General features: G+C 39.5%; 1 protein-coding gene across 1 annotated transcript; it reads right to left on the bottom strand.

Annotated features, from left to right (window-relative positions):
• Window positions 1-11,113: 11,113 nt before the first annotated feature.
• Window positions 11,114-13,456, bottom strand: LOC139604230 (Golgi integral membrane protein 4-like). The gene has a single exon (XM_071455335.1). The coding sequence runs from the start codon at window positions 13,454-13,456 to the stop codon at window positions 11,114-11,116; it is 2,343 nt and encodes a 780-aa protein (XP_071311436.1).
• Window positions 13,457-26,036: the final 12,580 nt, after the last annotated feature.

The following is a 26,036-nucleotide window of genomic DNA, read 5'->3' as shown; positions in this document are numbered from 1 at the left end:
TTTACCACTGACCATGGCAAGTCTTTGACTTTAGGGCTGGACAAAGGTAAAATTCGTCTTTACTGCACATCTATACCTGCTTTCTATATTTTTATTTCCTTCCAGAAACAGAAAACCTATAATATTAGAATTTCTCTTTTTCATGATAGATGGCTTTTACATAAAGGCCCTCAAGAAAGCACAAAACTCTTTATCTCCTTTTCTCAAATATGCCTGATCTTCTGAATATTTATGGCCCTGTGGCTTGTCTATCAGAAGTTTGAGCCACCTGCCATGGACCAGAGCAGAAGAAAGTCCAGTCTATAACAGTGAATTTCAATTCTGTCACAAACAGTTTTGTGATGTTCATCTGATGGTATTAGAAAAAAAGCATTAAGCTCTCTCTTCCAAGTCAGTCACACACTCATTAAAATCGCTTTTCAACACAGGGCCTCCTTTTTAGCCCCTCCTGCCTCTCACTTTTTCTCACTCCTAAGCAGGTGTTTTATTCTCACCCACCTCTTTTCACTGTAAAGCATTTAACAAGAGAACAACTGCTACTGAGGTGTTACTAAATCTGGAAAAGCTTTGGTATGATGCTTAATAGCAGAAGAAATTTAAAAGTGCTATTGTATACTCAAACAAAAGTTCTGTGTCAAGATAAATGATAGGAAATAAAGAAAAGGCACTTAGGCACTTCTCCACACCTTTGTATTTTGTGCACTTGACATTTTAAATCTTTTTAAACAAATATAGGAAAACTTCTGGTGATACAAATTTTCATTCAAATATGTGAAAATACATATCCCAAGTCACAAATAGACCTATGTATCAATTTCATATTCATTCCACTTCATGTTTTATAGCCCTACAGGGTTTCTTTCACACTAATCTTTTTCTTCACGTTTACACAGAGCATCTGACTATATTTTGTAGCATTAGAAAATACGAGACTGATTCATCAATGCCTGGCACCATCTGTAGTCATTGTAGTTCAGCAAAATGAATGCAGATCATAGATCTTGTTTTACAGTTTTAAAGGCTCATAAATTAAGATTTTGAAAAAATACATTCTTTTTAAATATTAGTATATTTTTATATATTGATATAAAGAAGGTCACACAGATACACCAAATCTTTGTAGGCCAGTAAGCACAAAAGCATTTAAAACCAGTGGCAAAGGTCCTATTTGTCTCAGAACACATCAACAGATACAACCCACTATGTGAAATTTCATAGCCTTCCCAAAAACAAAACCAAAACCCCACACAAGAAAATTTAAATGAACCTTTGATAACTATTTTGCAAAAAATTCCAACTCTTAAAAATGGTTTTCTCCAGACATAAAACAATACATTTATATTGAATTTAATACCTTGCCTTGTTCTTACATTGTTGGTTTTCAGAATCCTTACCAAAACCTAGAGCAAGAGTTCAAAGTGAGGATGCAGTCTAAATTATATCCTTTCTGCAGGTTAACTGGAATTAGATATATTGGTAGTTCTTCAGATAAACTTCAAAATATTTGTTTTATTGCTGAAGAGTTATTTCTCATGGGAAGACAGAAGAGGTGAATAATTTATCTGAGTGATAGGCAAGGGATAGGAACTGTTCCCTTAGTGATTAGCAGTCTCTTCCTGTCTAGGACAGAAGAATAATCTGCTGCTGTGGATTGCCAGCCTCAGGCTTGTCATGGTCCATGCTGCACTGTCTGATTTAAATAGATTGCTCTAGAATAATGTGACAGCATCATAAAATACAGGAGAGATGACCAAGTTACTAATATGCTGGAGTATTATCCTTATGGGCTGGAATTTTCCAGCCCGTTTCTTGAAGGCACCAGCCATTTCACAGGGGACATGGCAACACAGAGGGTGATGGAAGCATTAAACCAGTACTTGAAATTATCTCTGATTCTGCTAAGGGCCTGCAAAGAGACTGTGTCCTAGGGTTTCCAACTTTTAAAAGTATTATAATAAAATTTCCTCACCTGAGGATGTGCTCCAAGATCAGTTTAGTAAAATGTGGGTAGCAATAGTGTTACCTGAAGTGCAGGTAACCAAGCCACACAATCAACACAAATACACCACATACATGGGTCACTGAGCCATCAGATGTCAAAAGTGCAAACATCTGTTATCTTTTTAAATGCCCTGAAGGCTTCACTGTCCTAATCTCCAAAAATCTATTTTGTAGAAGACCATACAGAAGTCACACATACCATGGGAAATTTGGAAAGGCACTGGATTCCTATTTAACTGCCTCCATCACATCTTATGCAGCTAGAACAGCATTTTATTAAAATTCATTTTAGCAAAAAAAAAAATCCCTGTTCATATTTTTTTTCCTGATAGGTCAATTCTTTCTTAAATAGGAAATATTTATTGAAGAAAAATTGCAATGCAGTAAAACAAAGGCAAAAAAATCTTTTATATTTGTGTCTGTAGCTTTCATGGTGTTAGAGGGACTAATCTCTCTGCAGATAGTGTGACCAGAGTAGACCCACACAATAAAGAAATGAGTCACAAATATCAGCTGGCAAAGAGTCATCAGCCTTCCTTTTGTGTCGTCCAGTACCTAAAGGGATTATGAGAGAGCTGGAGGGAATTTTACACAGGCATGTAGTGATAGGGCATGGGAAACTGGCTTTAAACTGAAAAAGGACAGGTTTAGACTAAATATTAGGTAGAAATTCTTCACTGAGAGAGTGGCAGGGCACTGCAACAGGTTACTCAGAGCAGCTGTGGATGCCCAATCCCTGGAAGTGTTCAAGACCAGGTTGGACAGGGCTTGGAGCAACCTGGTCTTGTGAAAGATGGTGATCTGGTCTTGTGGAAGTTGGTGATCTGTAAGGTCTCTTCCCAGCCAAATCATTCCAGGATAAATGCAATCACATGAAAATCTTTGTCTATATGCTCCATACATTTGCAATGAATTAATTGTTCAGGAAATGCAGCCTGGTCACAAAGAGATCCCTGAGATGTTCTCGTTGCAGCACTTGTCAGTGCAGGTATGAGCACTTCATTATCAATATTGGCTTCTTTCAGTGTAGCTTCACACAATTCTAACCCCTATTTTTTTATTTGAAACAAAATAGCCCTGTTTGTCCCAAAGTATGTGCACTGATGAAGCAGCTTGGGGTGACAAATATTAATACAGTCCAAAACAGTACAAGAGTGTTTCTGCATATATATATACATACATAAAAATATAGTATGTATAACAGATTTCTTAGACTGATCATCTATAAACTTGGTCAAGAAAATTACTCCTAGAATGTTATTTCATTTGTAATTATTCACACATAGTGAAATGCTCCATTTTAATACAACCTTGACTTGATGGCTTGTAAAAAATACCATAAGAAAAAGAACAGGGGAAAAATCTCCTAATTTGCACCTTATCATTTTATCATGAAGACAATTATGAGGAAGATTTTTGGAGTTTATTTTTTTTGTCTGAATTAAAGTGCATTTAAGTATTAAGAAAAAAATTCCTATATTACTTCAGTCCTGCTCTTCCTGTGATATTTACTGCCAATAGCACTTTTGTATATATATATACCCCAGGAGATGTAAAATCACATATTTGTTTTGTGAGTCAGAGCAGTAAGACACTGGTAAAACTCCATCTGGCAAGCAAGCAAAAGTTCATTTTTGTGTTTCTGTTATCACTAAATGTTATTCAAGATTCTCATTACACTTGTCATCCTAGTGCAAGGTTAATTAGAATTAATAAATGCTGTACTGATCCAAAAGGAAGAAAGGGCAAAGAGAGAAAAACATACTAATTATCATCCATCCAAAATAAAGCAATTTGACATAGGACACACTGTGCAGATGGACCCATCTTGAGCTGGAGATGTAAAAATCTGTTAAAAAACTGAATACTTTCTTTAGGTTTTTATTTTAATGGCTTAATGACCAATTCTAAGTAAAATATCTCTCAAGATAGCTTCAGTACAGGACACAGGAGTCTTTATTTGATTATTGACCTGCTTTGCAACTTTTAGCAAGTAAATTCATTGTTATGCTCCTCGATTTCCTTGCCTATGGAACTGACATAAATATTTTTATCCACAATGTAAGACCTCCTTAAATCTCTGGAACTTCCATTACAATGAGATGCTATTGCAATTCCTGCCCAGCAAAGAAAAGAAAACAAGAAAACAACCAACCAACCAACCAAAAAAACCAAAAGAAAATAGAACAAAAAAAATCAAAAAACCCCCATCACAAAATAAAACTTGCTGAGAGCAAGCAGCACTACCTTGTGTTAACACCAACAAGAATTGCTGGTTTGAGAGGGCTTGTGTTGTTGCTGTTCTTTGGGGATGTGCTATTTGATTAGTTAGAGGTTGTTAGTATTTGGTATCCTATTAGTAAGGAACATCAGCTGCATCAAGCACTTAGCATGTTCCAAATATTCTAGATATTTTACTACAAGGTTTTCCAAGAGCACTTGACTATCCAAGAAGTGTTTTACTTGTTAACAAAAGAAAAAAAATCAGATATTAAAGGAGTTTTCTTCAAAATCATAAAGAAGTGCTTTATAAAGGCACAGTAAGAATGGGCTTCCTCATTTGCTCATCTTCTTACCTTAAGGTAGTGTCTTACTATTACACTTTTAGACTTTACCTTTTCTATATTCAACTCTTTTTTTGCCTTCAGAAATCAAGCAACATCATTCTTTGTTTTGCTGTCTCACTCCCATGCTAAAAATTTCTGGTTTCTACCTGTTGTGTTTAGGATCAAAATTTAAAGACATCAATTTTTAAAAAATTCAAATACAAAAGGAGCTCTCATACTTTTTCTACATACATGCACTTGTATAATAAGAAATACAGAATTTTAATATTTCCAAAGATAAAACTGCTTTTTCTAACTGTCCTTACATAATTCTCCCATTCTCTTTGCCATGACATCTTATGCATGACTCGCTTGAAAAGTAAACTGAAAAATGGAGAAGATTCTTTTCAATTAAACACTCCCTAATCCTGCTTTATTCAAGGAGAAGTAGAGGAGCAAAGAGCCATTATGCTATTTTTTAAATATCATTGAAGTTTGTACTAGACCAGTAGAAAACTAAAAAGTCTTTCTTGCTTTATCAATACATTACACTATTATTCTCCTGAATTTTTGTTTTCAAGACTAAATTTCTGCAAGAGCCACTGACAACACAGATTTGTTATCCCCACTCTATATAACACATTAGCATAGGTGGATGTCTGTATTTAATATTTCTTACCTGTGGGACAACTCGACATGCTCTGTTCTTTGCAAGTTCCTAATGTAGAGTTATGACACATCAATAAACCTGTCATTAAACATCTTTTCTTTCTGATTTTTTTGTTTGTTTGTTTGGTTGGTTGGTTGGTTTGGGGGTTTTTTTAGAAAAAATATACTTGATGATATCTGCCTTGTCAGTGAATGACAAATATGCATTCACACTTGAAGTAATGGTTTGAGATAGTCAGCAAGACATGAAATTCTGACAGTTTGTGTCTCTGTGACCCTCTTTGGAGAACATATTTCAACTTGCATAAGTAACTTGAATTTGAATTTATTTCATTTAATAGTGTTTGTGAGCCTGTGCTTTAGGATAAACAGAAAAATAAGAAAATACTGTCATTGTGAGATGCAATTTATGTTTTAATTTGTGATATTCCCAGTACTCTAAATCACATGCGCAAAGACTTTGCATTTCATGAAGCATAGCTTCCCCCCTGCCAGAAATTGGAAATCCAAATATACAGGAAAATTTAAAAACTGGGAAGAGACTGTAACAGTCTCCAGCCTTAATCAGCTACTCAGCCTCCTACAGATTGCTCACAAGAGTGAGATGCCTCAAATTACAAGTTACATAGAACTTTACCTTTGCATAAAATATTACTTAATAATAATTTCGGCCTATTAGTCATGGCAAAAGAACATATCTTAGTATAAACCATTTCCTTGGAGGCCCCACACACTTTCCCTTTCTTTAGCATCAAAGTTTAGGAACATCTTCTGAGTCACTATTTGCAACCAGTGCTTTCCTTGCCATACCCTTCCCACACACACAATTATCTTACACACACAGAGGAGACTGCATTAACTTGCCTCGTCTTCACAATGCCAGCCTCTCACATCAACATTTTAAATTTGCTCACATAAATATTAATGCTGACTTCTGTGTTAAACTACCATGGAACAGAAATTCCCTACAAGAAGCTTCAAAAATATTTTTTAACCCATTACTTTTTCTGGGATGTATGCCATTAACTTTACAGCTTCATTTGCTGACCAAAAGCAAGACATACTTGTTTCTTTCTTTCCTCTAATTATTATTATTTTTTTCTTACAGGGACTATCTACTCTCTGAGATGGAAATTGCCTTTTTGTTCAGTGTTTTGTCCAGCAGGTAGGTAGCTATTAGGATCATGAATAAGAAATTATTTTTTAAAGTCTGCTGAGGGAAACAAAGATGTGGAAGATGTCTGATTGGAGAGATACTTGTACAGATTTCAAATGTGTGAGTCATGCCTGGAATCACAATATAGATATTTCTGTTCTTTTATCCTCTAGCTGCAAAAAATGCAAGTTGGTTTCAGAAGGAAAAGATTTCAATCTTTTATATAGCAAAAAAATCTCTTTTTCCTTGCAATAAAGCAACACAGTTTCAACTTTTTGGATTTTTATCCCTTACCATAAATTGAAATCAACTTACATCTAAGCATTTGCAATGAGCTACATCATGCAGGGAAGTTGTTAGATGCATGGAGTTTAATTAAATATCATACAGCAGCCAAAAACTTTGGCTTTTTGGAATTTTAGTAACAAGCTATGAAGCAATTTACTTCAGGTAATTTGGAGATATTTGGCTCCAGACTTCTGTCTAAAAGCCACATGGCTGATGTGAAATGAACTAATCGGTGACTGAAACCCTCTGGCTCAAGTCCCTGTCATTTCAGCCCTTCGTCTGCTTCCTCAGGCTGTAAAATAGACCTGAGAAGGAACCTGGCCCATTCTGAATTCTCTTTCCAGCTGGGTGGAAAAGAGAATTCATCAGACCTCATTGCTGGAGGTCCTGATGGTTGCAGCTTAGACCAAGGTCTCCTTCCACATTTGGGAGTCTTTATGTTCTGGGTTGGGAGACCAGAGGCAGTCTAATTTCAAAGAGAGAGCAACAACCACTTTTCCCAGTGTTCTGGCTTAAATTCAAGGAACAGACATGGATAAAATATTTTTCAATAGTCTGTGTATTATTCTGAATAAAATTACATCAAACATAGTAGAGACAATTGAGTTTTGCTGGACTGCAAGGAGTTGCAACAAAGATATAGCAAAGAAGAAAATCATTCAAATAATCCCTATTAAACTCATTTTATTTGGGGCTCTGTCATGTAACTTTAATAACAAAAGTCTTTTAATAATAGATTTAAAAATCCAGCTTATTCTAGGATTTCAGTGTCTTACTGGATTGTTTTGACATCTCTTCTACAGTGACAGGCAAACTTTTGTCAACTGCCTGAAGTCAGATATATGAGAGAATATGGTGTCTGAAACCCTTTTCAAGATCCTGTATACTCAGCCAACACCAGTTCAAATGAAAATTCCCATCTCCTGCCCCTAGCCTGCTGCAAAACAGATATTAACCATATGAACTGTGGGCCAGGTAAAGCTTCTGTGTTGCAGTACAACTGCTATCTCTCCAAACCCCAGCATCTCAGAATTTTGGAATTTTCCTGAAAACAACTTGCTTCACTTCAGAGATAACTAAGAATCAGTCTTAGTACTAAATCTCCAGAAGATGCTCACCCAGAAATACACCACTCATTCCCTATTAGGGTCTTCTGCTCTGTGCATGGGGTAACTATGGAAGAACAGGACCATAATTGTCCATACATTTAATATTTCCTTCCTACAAAGGTGTCTTTTCTTGAAGTGTAAATTTCTCATTTTAACAGAGGGCCTAATTCAGCCAAATTAAACATAGAAATAATCTACCTGTTGTCATTCCCTAAATGAAAAATTCTAGCAAATGCCCATTTCAAACTTAGAGCTATGATCAGACCCAGCTAACAGGGAAGTCTTCTGTCTCCCAGGAGCTTGGATAAGGGACATTAATGGAAAGCTCTCCAGTTTACTAAGGCTCTCTGATTACTATCCACTACTGGTTGTTCAAAGTGGCAGTCATGAAATTACAGCAAGAAGTCCAAGGCCGATCAAAAGAGGCTTTGGGACCTTGGGACAATTGGTTGAAGGATTGGGAGCACAGGCAATAATTTCCTCAATCCTTCCAGTAACAAGGAATAATATTGATAGAAATAGGCAGACCCATCAGGTTAATGAGTGGCTTCCAGGCTGGTGTAATCAGAGAAATTTTGGATTTTTTTGACCATGGGATGATCTATTCAACATCTTGTCTACTGACACTTGATGGGATGCCCCTATCTGAGAGAGGAACAAGAGTTCTAGCACAGGAGCTAGCGGGGCTCATTAACAGAGCTTTTAGCTAGCTTGGAAAGGGGAGAAGGAAAACACCAGGCTTGCCAGGGATGAGCAATGGAATACTGTGTCAGAACTTGATGAAACCAGCGCCAATGGGATCTCTCAGTTTGCTTCATGAGGTGTTGGCTACAAATTATCCCACTTGAAATAGACAGTAGATCCATTGCAGAAGGACCAACTCCAATTACTTAAACTGAAATTAAGACTGAACTCCAACGGTAACACATCTACTCATAGGAAAAAACTGCAATGGGATTTTTAATGATCATAATGTTCAAAATGTCAGGTTTTTGTCTTTACAGAAAGATGGAGAATCCTAAAGATGAAACTTTAGCTTAGGGATCCTATAACAGAAGAAGAGGATGAAAGCAAAGGAAAAAACCAAACCAAAGAAAGCATCACGTCAGTTTAAACGTCCTAAAAACATTAAACCATTCAAGGCCTTGCTAACTTTCATCAGATCCACAAAGGGACATTTCAACTTTAATTTACCTTGGCCTGAGCCTATCCAATTAAAAAAAATAAATCTGAAATCTATGTTAAGTTTAACTGAAAACAATAGCTTCCTTAAAATTAAAAGTATGCTTGTTCCTTCTCTTTTGTCCCTCTCCTATTAGCCAAAAGTTAAAGCTGAGAAAGGAAAAGACTTCAGTATATGAAAATTTTGAATTGTGTGTCTATGCAAATATTCCTAAAAATCTAAATCCAAAGGGCTAGCAAAATACTACTTTATTGACAAATTGACAAAAATGCTCTTGGGCTCAGTTAGAGGAGTAAGTTTCAGATGAGGATTCAACTTTAGTACAACTATCATTTAAAAAAAGGGCATTAAGACTGTGAGGACAGGAGAGAAGAATTTTCCTTCTTTTTCTTTCTTTCATTATCTTGGAAAAGATGATGTTGCAACATCATCGACTCTCAGCTTTCTCCAAGAGTCAGAGTGATCATGACAACCACCACACATTGCTCCATCATATTCTGTGGCTTTTTCATAGAGAAGGGAAAAAGACACTTTATTTTCTGTGTACAAGCTATAAGATATGTCACAACATATAAATTCATATTTCTGGTGAAATAGTAGAAACAATTTTTCCCTGGAGGAGAATTGGAAGAATTGGAAGAATTTAGGCATTGGAAGTGGTTCTGGGAGGTGGTGGAGTCACTGTCTCTGGAAGTGCTTGAGTTGTCTGGATGTGGCACTTGGGGACATGGTTTCAGGGTGGTAGTGATGGTGCCAGGCTGATGGTGAGACTGGAAGATTTTCCAGGTCTCTTGCCACCTTGATGATTGTCTGGCATTCACCACTGAGCTACCTGGCACCAAGTGTTGCCTACAGGGGCTGGTTTGGGGTTGGCCTCTGACGTTGCACCCCAATTGTGAGAGGAGCGGTGGCACCGGTCACCCGTGTGTTCCAATCCCTTTCACTTTTGGCGGGTGGTGGTGTTCGCAGGGGTCCCAGGACGAGTGAAGAGATGAGAATCTTGACTCCATGTTTCAGAAGGCTGATTTATCATTTTATAATATATATTATATTAAAAGAAAATTATATACTAAAACTACACTAACAGAATAGAAGAAAGGATTTTATCAGAAGGCTTGAAAGGAATAGAAAGGATGGAAAGGAATGATAATAAAATCTTGTGACTGCTCACAGCCTCGACACAGGTGGCTGTCATTGGTCATAAAGTAAAAACAATTTCACATTCTGGGTAAACAATTCTCCAAATTGCATTCCAAAGCAGCAAAACATGGAGAAGCTGAAGCTTCTCAGCTTCTCAGGAGAAAAGATCTTGACAAAAGGATTTTTCAGAAAATATGTCTGTGACATTGGCGCACGCACCAGGAATGGCTGCATCCCCACTCAGCTGCTGGCAGGCAAGATCATGGTTCGACCACTGGCTGGGATCCTGAACCACCAGGAGCGGCCAATAAATGTCTAAGGGTCGAGGCAAAGGAAGAAGGGAGGACTCTTTGCTTGTTTCTCCGAGCTGCCTTTATTCTTTCCCATGATGGGAGTGGTGCTGGGGCTGCAGCACCACGTGGGAGCAGGCAGGGTGTGGGAAAACACGGCTCAAAGAGGGACAGTGGCAAAAGAGCACAAAACAAAGAAAAATGGAGGCTTTTAAGGTGGGGGGAGAGGTTTCCCAGGAGGAGGCCATCTAATGAATCAAGGGCTAGATGGGAGGGGTCTAGGGGAACAAATGTAAACATAATACCAATGGAAAAGGGAGTGGGAAAGATGCATACCAATGAATGAAGGGAAATATCATAACTGACAATGAAGGTTCTGGATAAATGGGTGTAGCAAATTATGACAGACAGGCTGCAGGGGTAGGATTTTTGAGGAAGAATCTGGAATAATCATAGACAGGGAAGAATCTGGAATAATCATAACTGCCACGGGGAAAAGGCGGGAAGACAGGTGGTAAACAACTTTAGGGAGAGACTAAACATATAATCTTCAAACCCCCACTGCCACAGGCGACATGGGTAATCTTTGGTCTTGGGGAGACCCACTTGGGATGCTCCAAAGCAGCCAGGCACTGCTGAGGCTGCAGGGCCGTGTCCAGGCCCGTGTGGCTCCCTCAGGAATGTGGGCCAGCTGCCATCTGCAGGGCCCGGGTTGGTGCCAGCAGCAGGCACTAATCCTCGGGCTGTGATGCCAGGCAGGGGCAGTGGAGCAGGTTGTACAGTGCCCACCTGAGGTTGGAGGGATGTTTCTTGTGGGGAACCTGCTGCTGGCTGAGGGCCTGGGCTCCCAGCTGAGGAACTGAGGGGCTGAGGGGAGCTGAGGGGCTGTGTGGGTCAGGCACCAGTCTCTGTGTCCTGGCCTCTGGCACCTGCTCCTGGAAGGCAGGGGAGGCCACGTGTCTTTTGGGGGCCGGGGCTTCCACATGGGGAGATGATGCACAGAGCAGCCCTTGGGGGCATGGTCCAGATTCCCCAAGCTCAACACAAGCATCACGAGGGACATGCACGGGAAACCCATCTCCTGTCAGACCTGCTGGTCTTCGCTCTCTGTTTTCATCTTCACAGAACTCCAGGATACTTCTCTCGTCCCACTCATCGTCCTCTTGCAGCAAGGGCTTGGCCCCGATGCTGTCTTCCCAGCTGTCCTTCACGAAGTCTTGGTCACTGTCACTCTCCCAGCTGGACTTCCCAGAGGATGTTTTATCACTGCAGCTAGACACCTGGCTACTGGAGTCTTCCTCTTCAGAAAACTCTAGGCTAACAGACGCTTCCCAGTCTGATGTTTCCTGGTAGCTCTCAAAATCTCCGTAGGACGGCTCTGTCTCGCTGAATTCTTCCCAGTCAGGCAGATATAGGGAGCTAGTGGTTTCTCCTTGGGAATGCCCTTGCTCAGAGGATTCTTCCCAGTCTGAAAAGTCTTCGTAGCTATCGCTGTTGCCTTGGGACAGCTCTTCTTCACTGTATTCATCCCAGTCAGAAAGGTCAGAGTAGATACTGGTATCTTCTTGGGAGAACTCTTCTCCAATAGATTCGTCCAACTCGGACACTTTTTGGTGACTACCAGTATCTCCTTGGGATGATTCCTGTTCAGTGCAGGCTTCCCCAAGGGAGACTCCTTGGTAGCTACTGGAATGTCCTTGGGACAGGAGCTCAGTGCTGGTTCCTCCTTGCGACCCTTCCTGGTAGCTTCCAGATTCTTCTAGGGAGACCTTTTGCTCAATGCAGGCTTCCCTTTGGGACCCTTCTTGGTATTTGCCCATTTCACCTTGGGCCAGCTCTGGGACTTCTTCACTGTCACCCTGGGAAAGCTCAAGCTCCCCAGCCAAGGCCCCCTCCTCACTCTCTTCCTCTGCCAGGACTGACCCCCTGTCTGCTTCCTCCTGCTGCTCCCTCAGCTCCTGGGCTCCCAGTGGGCTGCATGGGGCAGGGGCTGGACTCTCTTCCCTTTGTCCTGGAGCTGCTGCTTCCAGTTCTGCAGCCGTGCTTTGCTCCAGCTCCCCCTGTTCCTCTGGCTGCTGGCCAGATGCCTGGACCTCAAGCACAGCCTTGAGCACCACCTCAGAGCTGATGTGCCCCGCCAAGTCCAGCAGAGCCTGGCTGCAGCCTTGGGGGCTGTGTGGGCCAGGGGCTGGGCTCTCTGTTCCTGCTGATGGCAGCTCCTCACTGCCAGCAGGAGAACCTGGTGCCTTTTCCACCTCGGGAGCCAGAGGCTCTGGGGGCTCCTCCACCTCCTCAGCAGCTCCAGCTGGAACAGCAGCAGCTGCCAGGTCATCCTCTGTGGGACTCCCCGGGGCAGGAGAGGCACTGGGCAGCTCACGGGCTGCCTCTGCTGCCACCGGGATGCCCACGCTGCTGGGAGAGCTGGGCCCCTGCTGGGCACAAGGCTGGCACTCCTTGTCCTTCTCTGGGCGTAGGGGTTTGTCACAGATCTTGTACCTGACACTTTCTCCCCATTGAGACAGACCCTGGCTGCTGACACTTTCTTCCCTTTGGCACAGATTTTGATCACTGCTGTGTTTTTCCCTTTGGGCCAGCTTTTGGAGACTGTAGTCTTTTCCTTGGCATACCTCCTTGTTGCTGTTGTCTCCTACTTGGGAAAACTCTGGCTCTCTCTTTTCTTTTTCCCATTGGTACATGTGCAGATGGCTTTGAAAATCTTTTTCCAAAGGATACAGTTCCTGGTGTCCCTCCCCTTCCCACAAGGGCAGCTCTTGGTATGTCAGATCTTCTTCCAGCTCATTCAGCTCCTGGGATGTCTCGTCCTCTTTGTCCCACTGGGAGAGCTCCTGGACTGTCACACTTTCTTCCCAGTGGGACATCTCTGGCTCTTGCCGTGCGCCATCTTCCCACTGGATTGTTTCACCTACCTCGCACTGATGCTGCTCTTGGGGTTTCACAGCTCCGCATGGGGAAACTTCCTCTTGCTGTTGGTTTAAGTCCTGGGCTGTCGCCTCTTCCCAAAGGCAAGGGTCTGTTTTGGTAACCTCTCCTGATTGGGAAAGTGTTTGATCCATGTCATATTCCTGTTTTTCCTCCATGCTGGCCAAGGCTCCCTCCTCCTGAGAGTCGGACAGGGCAGGCCTGAGCCGCCGCCCGCCCCGGCCCTGCCCGCTGAGGGCCCGGCCTGCCAGCCCGCCGGGCAGGGCTGGGTGCTGCAGCTGCCTCCTCCTCCTCCTCCTCCGTGTCTGAGCTCCTGGAGTGCAGAGTGGGATCCCAGGAGCTGCTTCCTCCTGAGCCAGCGGCTCTGCTGGGACTGGGCAGTGCCGGGCCCTGAGCCCCTTGTGCAGCCCCTGCGGGGCGCGGCTCTGCCATGTCACAATGGCCCCTGGACACCACCGTGTCCCACATCACCCAGGGCCCTGATACAATGTGCCTGTGTCACAAAGGGCCACACCTGGCACCCATCCAACCCCTGAACCTGCTGGAAGCGGCATGGAGCAGCCCCTGGACTGGTGGGTCTTGAGCCCCTTGTTATGATCTGCTTATTAAAATTATCAGAAATGCCTCTGCCCAAATTAGGGTACAAACAAGACCATATGCCAAAGTCTGTAGTATGGGTTTTATTCAACAAGAAATGAGAGACAAAGAGAAGAGAAAGAAAAATAGAAATAGAAAAGATGCAGAGGGGAGAAAAGGAGGGACATGTCGCAGACATCTTTTATGAAAAATCCTTTCCTTAGGATTTTTCCTCCTGAGAAGCTGAGAGGCCTCAGGAACAAAATGTAAACAATGGTTATCAGCTGCTGTGGAATGCAACAGGTGGATCTGTGATTGGTCTCATGTGGTTGTTTCTAATTAATGGCCAATCACAGCCCAGCTGGCTTGGACAGGAGCAGAGCTCTGTGCAAGGCCTCAGCAATGAGTCTGGGCAGCGCTCTGGGGGTGTTGGATGGATCATGGCACCTCTTCAGCTTCCCCTCATGGGAATGTCCATGGATATGGCCCTTCCTGGGTGGGGGTTTCACAGCTGAGCCAGTTTGTGTGAGGGAGAAAGTGAGGAAGTGTTAGTTAAAAACTGAAAATATTAGATCCACCTAAGAAAAAAAGCACTCTTTGGATTGCAGTAAGTTTGTTTTTCTTATGCACATTATTTACCTCATATACAACAATCAAAAGGCAACGTTCCATTTTAAACAATGCTTACATAATTGAAAGGTGCTCCATTTTACTGCACCACAGCAAAACTTAGCATTATGCTGAAAGTTCCTAAATGCTTCAGAAATATGTAGCATTTAAGGTTCTGTCACCACTAATTAAGAAATATATTAATTGAATTGATAACTGAACAAAGTGGTTAACATCAGAAGAAACTAAATAGCATATAAGAGGCAAAGGAAATTAGCAGTTTCAATGGAATTTTGAATCAGAAAAACATAAAAGAGGAAGAAAAATTCTTTAGTTTCCTCAGTAAACATAAGGATGATTGAATGTAGAAGTGAAGTAAACAACAGAAGCACAATAATGAACTGGAATATTATGTGCTATAATAAACTTCCTAAATTACTGATTTTAACTAAAATATACAGGTAAAATTCTTTCCCAATCTTTTCTTCCATTGAATACTTCTGCATTAAGCATTCAAGCACCTTTTTTCCCCTTCATGCAGAACATGTTCCAAGTTTGCTCATACACTGGGAACAGACATTTACATTAGTACAGCCTTGTTTCTCCTACTGTTCTCTGACATGTGCCAAAGATGTTTAATGCAGAAATACATCTACTTTTTCTCCCAGCTTCCCAAGCATCTTGTCTTTTAAATATGACTGACAAACTAAGCTAGTCAGTCTTTCAAATTGCAAATTCTCACCTTTTTTACATTCTGAGGCAACATGCATGTGTAACACATCGACTAAAACAGTAGAACTGAAAAGTCCTGAGAATTATACTAAGTGAATACTTCAAGATGGAAACTATGAACAATGAGGCCAAGTCCTGTTGTGTCCTTTCAACTCAGGCAGTGGGCACTGAAGCAAATTAAGTGTACCCAGCTCCTGCCTATGCGCTCTTGAGCAGGACCTAGGACTGCAAAACAGGTCTGGAATATATTAAAGTGTTTTAAAGTGAGCTCTTTTCTATTACTGCAAGAGTGACCTTTCCCTGAATAAAGTTTTTGTTATAAGAGAATTAGACTTTCTGAACTAATACAGCAGAAAATATAAGACCAAAATCAGGTCATGAGGAAATTTTCCATAGGATAGGCACAGTAACCAGATTTCCAGCCTTATGTCAATTGTTGCTTCTATAAAGGGATATATTATAATAGTAATAATGTAAAGTTTCAAAAAAATCACTTTCTTCTTCAACATTTCTGAAATACATAGTCATTAATCCAAACTCACCTAAATTCCCTCCCAGAACTGTTGTTTCCAAGCCTCTGCTTTTGAAATGTGCTACAGTCATGGCTTCTGTTTCACTATTGCCTGACCCTGCTGCCCTAGAAAGAAATGTTGAATTAGTTATGTTAGAAGAGGATTTTCTTTCTAAAATCACTAAGGTTATTTGAAACAAACTGTTCCCTCCTCTAATATTTTGAACCTTTCATGCCAGTATTCATTTGAGACATACTGGCTAAAAAGATTCAACCCACACCATCACATAACACATCAGTCAGTTTGGAACCATTTAATAAGGCTTCCTCCCAGTGCCAATCTCCATTATGCAAAGCAGCTTTTTAAACATTCAGCATTTTTTGCCCTGATTTCTACAGTCCCACCATGCTCATGTGTAACCAGGAATAATGGAAAAGGATGGCGTAAGAGGTGCAAAATAGCAAAACCTCAGTCTTTTTAAAATGTTGTCCACTTTGTCTACCTATTCCATAGATGCTTAAAAATTATCACAGCACCTCTCCTATGCCTAAGCAGCAAACACTGTTGGGCTGGACAGCTGGGTAGGCTTTCCATCACTTTAGCCATACACTCATGGCAAGCCGGGGGCAGTGACATGGATTGTTCCCAAATTCTTACTGCAATTCAGGGAAAGAAGCTTTCTCCCTGTGTTGTATCCTCCCAGGGGGAAAAAAAAATGAAAGTAGCAGTTTTTTACTCTGAGAGCATCACACAAGTGTAGCAGGTCATGCATTTAAAAGAAACACGAGCAGATGATGCATGGAAAAAAAAAAGTAGTGATAACAGAACTGCTTCTCCTGTAAGTCCTTAAGCCACCAGTTTTGAAGGATGACTTACTGATCCTCTCTTTAAACCTGCTGGTCATCAACAGGAAGGCCAGGTTTTGTCTGACCTTATTCAATTCAGCTGTAAAGCTTTTATTGACATCAAGAAAATATTTGCTGCCTACCCCAATAACCCTAAGGCTTCGTGAGCAACTGTAAGGTAAGTTCAAGATGATGAATATATTTCTTCTTATAAATTAATTGATTTCAGGCTGGTTAGGACAGTCCCTTCAGTTTTGTATTGCATTAAAATATATCACAGTGCCAAAACTAAGACTTGCTTCTGTCACATATGTATTCTGAATATTTATCCCTCTGTGTTATATAATTTTCATCTATAAATTATACTGGATACTCTGGTTCTGTATATGACAAATAAATATGCCTAGCAGCATTGATGTAAAATGCAGACTACAACTATACTTGACAATTTTTGCTAATTTTTTTTTTAATTATTTCTTGCAACTCTGTTGCTGGAACAACAGTTAACAGATTTTTAACACCTTGTCAATTATATTTACCCAACAAAATAACCTTTCAATTGTCTAACACCACCTAGATTGGGTCAGGAAGGGAGCTTTTCCCCACAGTTCAGTGTTTGCTCCATTTGTAGCACATGAAACTTAGAAAACCCAGAGATGGGGATGGGGGATGAAATGGTGCTGAAAGAAAACTAACAAAGATGCATAACTTTCAATTTACCAAAAAATCAGTTTCATTAGCATAGATAAATTCCAAGTGTTCATTTTACTATTATACCAGTACTTGCAGATTGTGGAACAGACTTTTAGTCTTGTATTAGTGCAAATAATAGTCTTTAAATCAGGTTTTCTTCCATTTCACTGATACAGAATACCACTTGCTAAAGTATTTTTAACACTTCCTTCTGTTCTCCTGATTTCTACTTTAATTTGTCCATTAATTTGCAATCTATAATAATTGACATGAAATATTATAGCAAGGATACAGCTTTTGACCTTAAAATTATAGTCATTATTTCAGATAATGATTTATGGTTACAGTTTAGATAGACAGACATAGATAATTTAATTTCGGAACATTTCCTAATTCTTCCTATTAAAACCAAGCTACGGGATTAAAATAAAAAGGTACCTATAAACTGAAAAGCATTTTATTTAGAAAAGGCGAGATTCTTAATAAAGATCATTCTGACTATAATCAATGTGTACATAAATAATAGAGATGGACTAATGAGACAATTATTCACTAGGAGAAAAATTGCTTTCTAAGGTATCATTTGCCTTTATTATCTCTATAGATTTTTATGAAATCATTTTAGCAACCAAATATTTTGCATATGCACAATTAGTAAATTTCTAGAATGAAATGTACATATTAAGAAGAGATAATGAAAGTAGATATGAAGATGTGAGTCAAAATGCACGTCTGATTGCAAAAATTCCTTTTCTGAAAGACTGCCACAAGGATAACTTTTTCATATTGTCATTGCCTGAATTAAATTAGCCGTTTTGATTTATTTAAATGCGTAATGCTATTAAGAAAATTGTTTTTTAAGTATCTCAATTCTTTGGATTGAAATAATTATCATTTTTATTGTGATGCTAAGACAGTAATTAGACCTGACACCAGAAAGCTGAGTGTAGTGCAATGTTTTAATTTATTTGAAATCTGGGTAGATAAATATAGGCTGATATCAGGTCCTTCCTTTTTCTTTATGGATCTCCTCAGTGCAAATGCTGGTGCCATTCATTTTTTAAAGGGATGCACTGAGCTAAGTGCAGTCTTCTGGGATTATGTGAAATGTGTTAACTGAGGAACAGAGCTGCATGGACTATGTAGTCTTTGTGATTAGGCACCATTTCCTTTTGGAAGACAGGTTTCTCTTAATACATATAGAAGATGTAAAAGGGCACTGTGCTGTCCTTACAAGGGCAGTGTGTCTGGTTGGTATCTGCATAGAAGCCAGCTTTTGGGAATGGCAGGGATAAGAAGTCTGTTTCTGATGCCAAAGATGGATCTGAGTAATGGACAGCTGAGTGAGTAAAGGTAAAATAAGGAAATCTATCTTTCTCAGGAATGTGGTGAAGTCTCCTAATGCTACTGAGGGAGCAAATAAATATTGGCATTAAAGAAAGCAAACACAAAAGGCATCTCTGACAGAATTCAGACATCTTTTTACCTTCCATATATGACCTTCCTACAAAACCCATTACCTACATTTTATTAAAAATTTGTACTCTATCGCATTTATTACTGTTCAGCCAACAAAAGTAGCCCACAAACTTAACAAGTTTCCTGTAGGATTAACTCTCCTGATACTGTGAGAACAATGAAATAAATATGCCTAAGAACTCCACAGCTAATTTCATGTGCTGAAGAGAATTTTTAAAAGATGAGGAAATACTGGAGGAAATGATCCTGAAAGCATTAGTGAGATCAAAATTGGGCAATACTGTTCATCGTTTGGAACATATATTGAGTGTTTTGAAATTAGCAGTGAAGGCAGTGTTAAAAAATGCCTACTCTCAGTATCACACACTCAGCATCACCCTGATCAGCGACTCTAACATCCTTTGCCCTGAACAAGATAGAAATTTCAGGAATACTGGTAAGCAAGTCTGCTGCTGCACATCAGCAAATCAATATTGACTTTACACTAGTTAAGGACTTTCCACTCTGTTTCTCTCTGAGATGTCATTTTCACTCCCTATATAAACTAACACATACAATCACCAGAAGATGTTGTTAATGCAGCATGAGTGAAAGACTACCAGAGATGACAAATGCATCTAACATATGAGCTAATCTTCACTGTTTTCAATTACTCCAACACAGGAAAAGGGCAAATTCAAGTTAATCCCAGACTCAGGAGTACCATCAGTGAGGGGCTGTCAGCTCAGCAATTGCACAAACCAAATAGTTTTCCCTCAGAAATATTTCTCTAATTGCACTCAAAAACAAAAACCCCAGACAAACTAAAAATCACCCGGAAGAAATCTGCAGTGTTATTTGGTTAAAACTATTATTAATTTCTTGCTGAAGGCAAATACCAAGTAATTATCCACCGCCAAATATTTATGTTATTTATGTAATGGACCTTATAGAGGAAACAGGTTCTGGGAAAAAATCATTGCTTTGATCCCTAAGATCCAAAAATAATCTATTCAGATGGCTGAGTGAAACACTTATAAAATTAAATCAAAAGAAGAATTCAAAACTCTGACATGGCATTTGCAGATTAAATAGCAGAATGCACGCCCAAAATTGTTTCTCCAGATGGGGGGAGGACAGCAAAGAGGAAGAGGCAACAAGTTATAGCATAAAAGTAACTTGGATTGCAGCAAAACATACCTGGTGAAGATATTCAGAGCAGCAGTGGAAGAAACAACTGCACTTTATTCCCTCTCTGCCCTTGGTGTGTCAAAAATCCTTTGGAGAGCCCAGAAGGCTTTTTCCTCTCAAGCATTCCCAAGAGGAAACTCTGGGAGGTGAGGATTTCCAAATCCAGAAAGTCCATGACATTGATATGAACAGAACATTTGTGAATATTCCTATTTGAGGTAAAAGATCAAGCACTCCTATTGTTTTCCACTGGACATTAGGCTGATGCTTTTGCCAAGAAAAAGTTGTCTTGTGGACCCAGTTAAGAAATAAAGGTGAGGATGGCAGGTGCCTGCAAGTGCACAGGCACATCAGTGGGGTTCAGCAGGATGTCATGCTAGCCCTGGGCTTTTCAACACAGTCAGAGATCATAAAGAAAGGAGGGCATCAGTTACATCACAAAGTTTATTGACAATAATTAGCCTGATCCTACAACAAACCAAAATTGTTTACACTATTTATAGAAGACTAAGTGGAATCACTGAGGAATGAATCCTAGGTAACATGATTTCAGAAAGCATTTCCACAAATTCACAGAAGATTGTATTAACTATTATCAAAAATGAAGGTGTCAGGATTCTGAGAAGAATATCACAATGTGCTTCATGTACAAATACTTTGTCCCCAGGTATTACTTAGTGGGAGCTGTCAGCTATAGCACAGTGGGTCATTGTGTTGACTCTGTACATGCACTTCCATGTAAAGCTGCAGTGAGAATATTCTACCAAATTAATCTATAACCAATCTACCAGATTTATCTATAGCCAGTAATCTACCAGAATAATTCTACTTTCAGGACAGCTGCAAAATGAGACACTTTTACACTCTGTCCCGAGTTCTTTCCTCCTTCAAATAGTACTTGTATAGAATATTTATTTCCTGAATACAAATACCCTTTCTGATCCAAAGATTTTCATGCAAGTGTTGCTACCTCCCAGCTGTAGAAAGATTATTTCCTCCCATTCTGTCTCAGCAGTGAACTATCTTTAGTAGCTTTGACACTGATACATAGAAGTGTGACCTTATTTGACAAAGATGTTAAGTTTGATTCAGTGAAAGCTTAATTAAGAGGACACTTGGATCAGTAAGATCATAGAAGCCTGATTTTTTTTTTTTTTAAGGTGGCAAGTTTCCACTAAAAAGAATGAGAAATTCCCTTGTGTACATGCTAACTTAGACAATTTCACATACAGAATCAGCAAATTCATTAAACAGGGCACTAGATGTATTTAATTTTGGTCCTCTATTAGCAAGAACTTTTCTATTGATTACAATAAACCCTAATGCACACACATTTGATGAGATAATGCAAACCACCAGTGATTTTTTTAAGATAACTGCAACTCTCAATTATGGACTTAAGCAGTGATCATTTACATGGGTACAGTAATCACTATTTGCTTGCATAAGTTTTTTTGGTTTTTTTTTATGAAATGACCTATTAAAAAAAAATTTTTGATGATTTTTTTCTCCTGTCCCCACTCTGGAAAATATGTCAGCATAGCTCTTGCAGTCTCTGTGTTTTGAAATACCTGGAAGTCTTTTAAAGTGATATTCCAAGTTACTTTATCTAGCATAAAGCATGAAATCAAGAATTAAGTTTTGTAGCAAACAAGGGTATATAAGAAATTTCAAATTCATGATCTCTCAGGGGACTTTACTGCTTTGATTCCATCCAAACCAGTGATCAATGGAGTAATACTTCCATTGTGAAATTTTTCCATAGTCTATCACAACTCACTCCCAGAAAAGTTTTATTTCCTAATTAATTCCCCTTTACCCTTAATTCTGATTTTACTACTTAGGTTAGTTTAAGCAGTGCCTCAAAATTCTTTCTCCTGCAGAACATCAGTTGGCTTTGTTTCTCTGCATGGTTTTGCATGGTTTTGTTTCTCTGTATGTTTCTGGAGATGCTGTGCAAGACTTCCATGTGATACAGATTGCCAGAGTCCAATTGGTTTTAGCAGAGATCTAACAGTTTATATCAGTGGAATATCTCCTCCATTCGATTTCCTCTATTTATGGCCACCATTGAAGTCACACGGTGGAAAAGAGATTTATTCCTCTAATCCATGATTTAGGAATAATGTGAAACCATATCTAATCCTAAATTGCCACAAGTGCTATCTCCTGACCTATCAATTTCGTTGCATTTTAAGTCCATATTTTAATTTTGTTTTTTTCTCTTTTTTAAAGGATGTAAGTGAAGAAGGGTTAATTTTTATTTGCAGGCCATCATAATACAGTATGAACTGCACTTAACATTAAAAGGTTGTTTTAACCCTTGTGGTGGATCATTAATCTTCAACCAGATCGAAGAAGTCTCCTTATTACATGAATAATCCAGTATCCCATTATATGCATTTCATAACTTAAGAAAAACAAAGGATAACTGAAAGAGGAGGGAAAGAAAGGGGGGAACAACAGCATTAGAAAACTTCCATAAATGCCTTTACAAATAATAAATAAATTTTGAATGTGTGAGGGACTAAAGACTAAGTTTCAAGCAGACTCTTCCTTTCTCTTTAATCTATCCTCCCTCTCTTTCCTTAATTTCACAAAATCTGAATAGTGAAGCAAGAACAAATTAAGCATTTTCACCTAATTAGGCAAAGAGATTTCAAGTTAATTCATTTTATAACAGTATGGCATTTTTGGAAGCTGAGTAAAGCATAGTTTTAATAGTTTCCATTTTATCTACTTTTCACTAAAAAAAAATAAAATTGTATTTTTGGTGACTGATATGGTGTCTGAATAGGAGAATTTTATAAAAGCTAACCTTTGACAGGGTGTTTTAGGTGCTTGGACCACTTTCATATTTTATACTTTATGATGAGAGTTACAATAAATAAAGACACATTGCTTTCCAAATTTGTGTCCTTCCCACCTTCCACCACCTTTTTGGAGCTGTGACTTCAATAGTCCAAAATAAAAGCTTGAAGAAACACCAGTACTGGTGAAAAAAAATGGTTGGGTCCAGCTGCTAAGCTGAAGGGATAAGAATATCAGATGAAACAAGGCAGAACAAGTTCTGAGTAAGTTTTAAGAGATCAAGCATACAGGCACTGGGCTGGAACAGTGTTGATGTTGACATTGACTACAAGGAATTCTATTTTACAATACACGAACCAGAAATATTTTTTAAAATAAGAAAGTGCAACAAATCCTTTCAATTTAGCCAATTCTCTTTACCGTCTATTAAAGTAATTACTCATATTCTTCCATTATAAAAACTGTATTGAAAGATTTTATATTCTTAAGATGAAACTCTCATGTAGAAGAACATATTAATACTCCAAAGAGACACCAGGGTACATTTTATGAGGCCATTAAATGATGGCTTGTGCAGCTGAAAGCAGCTGGCAGGCCCCACAGAGAAGGTATTAACAGCCCATAAACCACGCCCTGGCCTCTCTGGTGTCTTTGGGAATTAGAGATAAAAAAGTTATCACTAGATGAGATCATGCAAAGTCCTGCATCACTCCTTTACAGACACACAAGTTAATTCTGAGAAGAAAACACTTGGAAAAGAGTGGGTGTTTTTTGTTCTGGGATTTTGCTTTGTCTTTTTTCTTCTTTTTTTTTTTAATTGATTAAATTGGTTTCAAAAAAAAAAGCCCACTCCCACACATCAAATTACACATGCCACCTTCTCCTACGGCAATGCAACACAAAGGGCCTGCCTGCATTAATAATTCCTGGAAATGTGATAGATTAGGAAAAAAGGGCAGAAGGAATAAGAAGTGTGATTGCTTTTAATCTATTTTTTTTTTCGAAAAATTACACAAGATGTCCTGAAGGCATTTTGCTTCTCTTTCAGTTTTTTTCCCTGTGTTCATGGCAGCACCCCCCTTCCCCACAAGAGACCATCTCTTTGTTCGGTCTAAGGAACTATTAGCTGACAGGTTAAGAATTCTTTCTACTACCCCTAACCAAAACATGTTCTTTTCAGAGCTGCTGAACCTCAGGCAATGTAATGTCCATGGGAAAGTAGCTCGGGGCATCACTTTCATTCAGATTGAATCCTGCTTCCAAGCTTCCAAGCAAGGCAGCCATAAGAGAAAGCAGTCATTGCCATTCTGCTCCAGTTGACTGCCAAAATAGCTCCCCTACCTCATATAATCCACATTGCTGGTAGGTTTCCCTTTGCAACATAACATGCTGTAGAAATGATTGTTTGACACTTAAAAACCAAAAATACCACCCCAAAACTGCTAGTCAGCAGTTTTCTGTTTAGAAATATAATACATAGCACATTCCTCTTTTTCTCATTTTATGGCTGCCATTTTCCAGGCTTTTATGCAGTATATTCTCTGCTTGGAACCTGATGGCTGTATGAAAGTGGTTCAAAAATAAAACTGTATTTCTAGTATCTTTATAAGCTATGTGCTAACATGCTTTATACCAGATGGCACTCTCAGGTATTACTATTTTGTTTTTTTCCTCAGTATTCTAAGCTTTAACATAAAAACATAACATTGTAAAACTGTGATCCAGTCTTGTCACTGTAATACAGCTGGAGAGTGTGTAATCATCTCTAGCCACAGATGGAAAAGTCTATTTTTGTTGTTGCTGTCGTTGTCAAGGTTATGTGATTGTAGGGAGCACCAAAGAGTCCAAATTGATAGAAAGGCTACAGAATGATTTAATCTGAGAGCAGATGCCTCCTATAATGCAAGTTGCCTATAACAATTTTTCAAGACAGCATCTGAGTGGGAAGGTAATGTTTGATGATTAGTGCTCTCACATTCAAAAAGGCCAGGATCCGGAAACCTAATGTGGAGACACTTGTCAATTAATTGATGTTACTTACTGCAACAATAAAAGCTTTTACAACACCTTAGAACTAATTCAAAGAGGTGGCCCTGCAAATTTAGCTCTTGCTGAAAACTTTCCTCTAACTGTACTTGGAAAAGTAAAGTTAGACAACTCAAGAAAGCTTCTGAAGTTTTTAGACACTTATTGACTTGAAAAAAAAAATGGTCTCACTCATATTATTTCTGTTGGTTCAAGTTTTGGTAAATTCTTATCAAAGGAGTTAAAAGGTTGCCAGAAACAACTTGTCCCTTTTCTGCCTTCTGCTTTCTCACCAGATAAAACCTGGGGTCAAAAGTGCAAGTGCTGGCTGTCCAGCAATGGTGGTTCTGCACTTACGGGTTGGAAGCTGTCAGCTTTATTGAAAGGAGAACATTTTGTTCTCATTTTACATTTGACTGTAGCTATTGACTGGAGAAGAAGAAATCACAGCACATCCTGTCCTGGTGGTCTGTGACGAGCAGACAGGGAGGGAAGGACCACAGCTTTTTACCCCCTGTTATTTCTTCCACCACACCTCTGTCCAACTGCTCTTTCCTAGAGTTAGTCCCACTCAAAACATTGCAATTTCTGCCCCATAGCAAAGACAATGCATGCACAGCCACCTGATCTCACAAAAATAACTGCTGTGGGGACGAACAAAAGAGAGGTGAGGATTCCCAAACGTTGGAAATAAATCTGTTTTCAGTTAGCTGCTGTTGCACTTGGTAAATCATCTCCATGATTTTGCTCTGAAATGCTGCACCTCAGTGCTACTATTACTTGATTTGGTTTTTTTTTCCCCAGTATTATGCAGTTTTTAAGGGACTGTCTTAAACTGGAAGATGTAGCTGGGGTGTGTATTATATCACCATCTGTTAGAGGTGGGGCAGTTATCTTATGTTAATTGGGCAATTTTCTTTATCTCTTCCACAACCAATCCTCCCTCTGGGAAATATCTTCTTTTAATGGGCCATTGAGTCTCACTGCATGGCTGATAAAATTCCATCATCCATTGTGAATTGCTCCACCCAGGGGAGGAGCCAAGCCTATTCCTACCTAGATATAATCTGAGATTTGGAACACCACAGGCAGCCTTTTCCCACTGGATTCCCAGAGGAGCAGCTTTATTTTCCATTGGATTCCCAGAGGAACACCAGGCCCATCTACACCACCACTGGATCTTCAAAGCAAAACTCCACCCTTCTACAGGATCCCTGCTCCAGCAGAACCACACCTGTCACTGCAGGAGGGCTGCAGCCACC

The sequence above is a fragment of the Agelaius tricolor genome, unplaced genomic scaffold, assembly GCF_023055355.1.
Source record: "Agelaius tricolor isolate 1412-34295 unplaced genomic scaffold, bAgeTri1.0.p SCAF_47, whole genome shotgun sequence".
Taxonomy (NCBI): Eukaryota; Metazoa; Chordata; class Aves; order Passeriformes; family Icteridae; genus Agelaius; species Agelaius tricolor.
The sequence above is the reverse complement of the archived record's forward strand: the minus strand, read 5'-3'. Positions and strand labels throughout refer to the sequence as shown.

What these genes read in the sequence shown, in the direction of transcription:
- LOC139604230 (XM_071455335.1), bottom strand. Translation starts at nt 13,456, where the DNA reads ATGGATCAAACACTTTCCCAATCAGGAGAGGTTACCAAAACAGACCCT.